Below are 2,500 nucleotides of genomic sequence, written 5' to 3'. Positions count from 1 at the left end.
CATGAATTTGGTTGTGAGAGTAGGCCTTGCTGCTCACGGTGCCTAATGGCATGCTGTAGAGCTGTCAGAGGCTCTGTTGTGTCCTGACTCTGTCCCTCTACAGGCATGTCCAAGAGAGTGTGTCGAGGAACCTCTGATCCAAGAATGTGAGAAGCGGGTGAGAATCTAACACGTCCCCCACCAGTTGAATTTCCCCCAGAGCCACCAGAGTACATGTCTGGGGCACTGACATAGCTGCTGTCCTCACTTGTCATACTGTCTGGCGGCGTGGGGTTTGTAGGTGTGCCCCCACCTGAGCCCCCAGACCCACTCCGATCACTACGAGGCTTGGGGGAGGACCTGCCATACGTGTAATTTGACTTCCTTAGAGACGAGCGGTGGTGCCGGGGCAGATCCAGCGTTCCTGGTCTGTCCATACGGTCCAACTCGTGAGAATTCTGACGGGATACTCTGGGAGGAGGGGCCGGTCCTCCTAACAGTTCATAGTGTCCATTGCGGTGCGTCGGCGTGGAATATGAGCTATCACCCTCATCCTCTAGCCTGAAGGATGGGTTGATATTTGAAGAAGATGTGGAAGCATTTGACACTGAAGATGGAGTACGCCTATGTTGGAAATTCAATCTGGAGGGAGTGCGAGGGTTGGTGGATGTTGATGATGAGGATACTGAGGTGGAAGGGTTGTCATAGGCGTGGTATCCTCCATCCCCACTGGCTGCCGCTGCTGCCGCTGCCGCCGCCGAAGTGTGACGACGGACATATTGGGGGTAAATCCGTTGCTCGTAATGCACGCTGGCACGATACTCTGCAGGTGGATCATGGTAACCCCGTTCACTGTAGTAGTAGCCAACTGGCTCTGAGCGGAAGTCCCCAGGAAAGTGCTGGTACATCTCCCTGTACACTGGGGCATCAGGCACTGGCGAGGGCGGTCGTTGTTGCACGGTGGTCACGTGGGCAGAGTGGTCACCCCGTTCACTCCAGATCACCATCTGCTGCTCGCTGCGATAATCTGGACACAGGTAATCAGATGGGCCCGGGATGTACACAGTACGCTGCCCACCGCCACTGTAACTTGCCACCTGCTGAAAAAGGTAGAATTTTGCTTTTGAATTATCAGAATCAAAGTCATTGTTATCAGAGCCATTGTTATCAAGTGGGTAAGTATATCTAGTAGTTTACATTACTTTGTCTCAATCCTGTAACATCAATTATTTAATAACATTCTGTGAAAAAAAAGCTTGTCCTCATTGCAATTGATAAATACTATTGGTGGTGGCAATATCTCACAATATCTAAATGGTAAAGTTAACAGTAGAGAAGTATAGTTGATTGTATTAAGAACAGTGTTAAGAGTCCTACTAGCTGATGGAATTGTAGTAATTATAATTATTTTAGTAGTAGTAGTAGTAGTAGTAGTAGTAGTATAGTAGTAGTAGTCATCTAGTAGTAGTAATATAGTAGTAGTAGTAGTATAGTAGTAGTAGTATAGTAGTAGTAGTATAGTAGTAGTAGTAGTATAGTAGTAGTAGTAGTAGTATAGTAGTAGTAGTAGTAGTAGTATACTAGTGGTAGTAGTATAGTAGTAGTCATATAGTAGTAGTAGTAGTATAGAAGTATAGTAGTAGTAGTAGTAGTAGTAGTAGTAGTAGTAGTAGTAGTAGTAGTAGTAGTATAGTAGTAGTAGTAGTAGTAGTAGTAGTAGTATACTAGTAAAAGTATAGACATAGTAGTAGTAGTAGTATAGTAGTAGTAGTAGTAGTATAGTAGTAGTAGTAGTAGTAGTATAGTAGTGGTAGTAGTATAGTAGTAGTCATATAGTAGTAGTAGTAGTATAGAAGTATAGTAGTAGTAGTAGTAGTATAGTAGTAGTAGTAGTAGTAGTAGTAGTAGTAGTAGTATACTAGTAAAAGTATAGACGTAGTAGTAGTAGTAGTATAGTAGTAGTAGTAGTATAGTAGTAAAAGTATAGACGTAGTAGTAGTAGTAGTAGTACTAAAGTAGTAGTAGTATAGTAGTAGTATATAAGTAGTAGTAGTAGTATAGATGTAGTAGTAGTATAGTAGTAGTATAGTAGTAGTATAATAGTAGTAGTATAATGGTGGTAGTAGTAGTATAGAAGTAGTAGTAGTATAGAAGTAGTAGTAGTATAGAAGTAGTAGTAGTAGTAGTAGTAGTAGTAGTAGTAGTAGTAGTAGTAGTAGTAGTAGTAGTAGTAGTAGTAGTAGTAGTATAGTACTAGTACATTAGTAGTAGTAGTATAGTAGTGGTAGTATAGTAGTAGTAGTATAGTAGTAATAGTATAGTAGTAGTAATATAGTAGTAGTAGTAGTATAGTAGTAGTAGTAGTAGTACAGTAGTAGTAGTAGTAGTAGTAGTAGTAGTAGTACAGTAGTAGTAGTAGTAGTACAGTAGTAGTAGTAGTAGTACAGTAGTAGTAGCAGTAGTAGTATAGTAGTAGCAGTAGTAGTATAGTAGTAGCAGTAGTAGTATAGTAGTAGCAGTA

At 41.3% G+C, this 2,500-nt stretch overlaps 1 protein-coding gene across 4 annotated transcripts in view; it reads right to left on the bottom strand.

The window, feature by feature from the left end:
• The window catches only part of slpr (slipper), a 213,316-nt gene that overhangs the window by 599 nt on the left and 210,217 nt on the right, over positions 1-2,500 (bottom strand). For all 4 annotated transcript variants that reach the window (XM_070116939.1, XM_070116938.1, XM_070116941.1 and 1 more), the window contains one exon: positions 1-1,079. This exon is cut by the window's left edge and continues 599 nt beyond it. In XM_070116939.1, the coding sequence (XP_069973040.1) occupies positions 1-1,079 (1,079 nt within the window). The remainder of the gene's footprint in view (positions 1,080-2,500) is intronic.

The sequence above is a fragment of the Penaeus vannamei genome, chromosome 39, assembly GCF_042767895.1.
Source record: "Penaeus vannamei isolate JL-2024 chromosome 39, ASM4276789v1, whole genome shotgun sequence".
Taxonomy (NCBI): Eukaryota; Metazoa; Arthropoda; class Malacostraca; order Decapoda; family Penaeidae; genus Penaeus; species Penaeus vannamei.
This window is presented reverse-complemented; position numbering and strand designations above follow the sequence as displayed.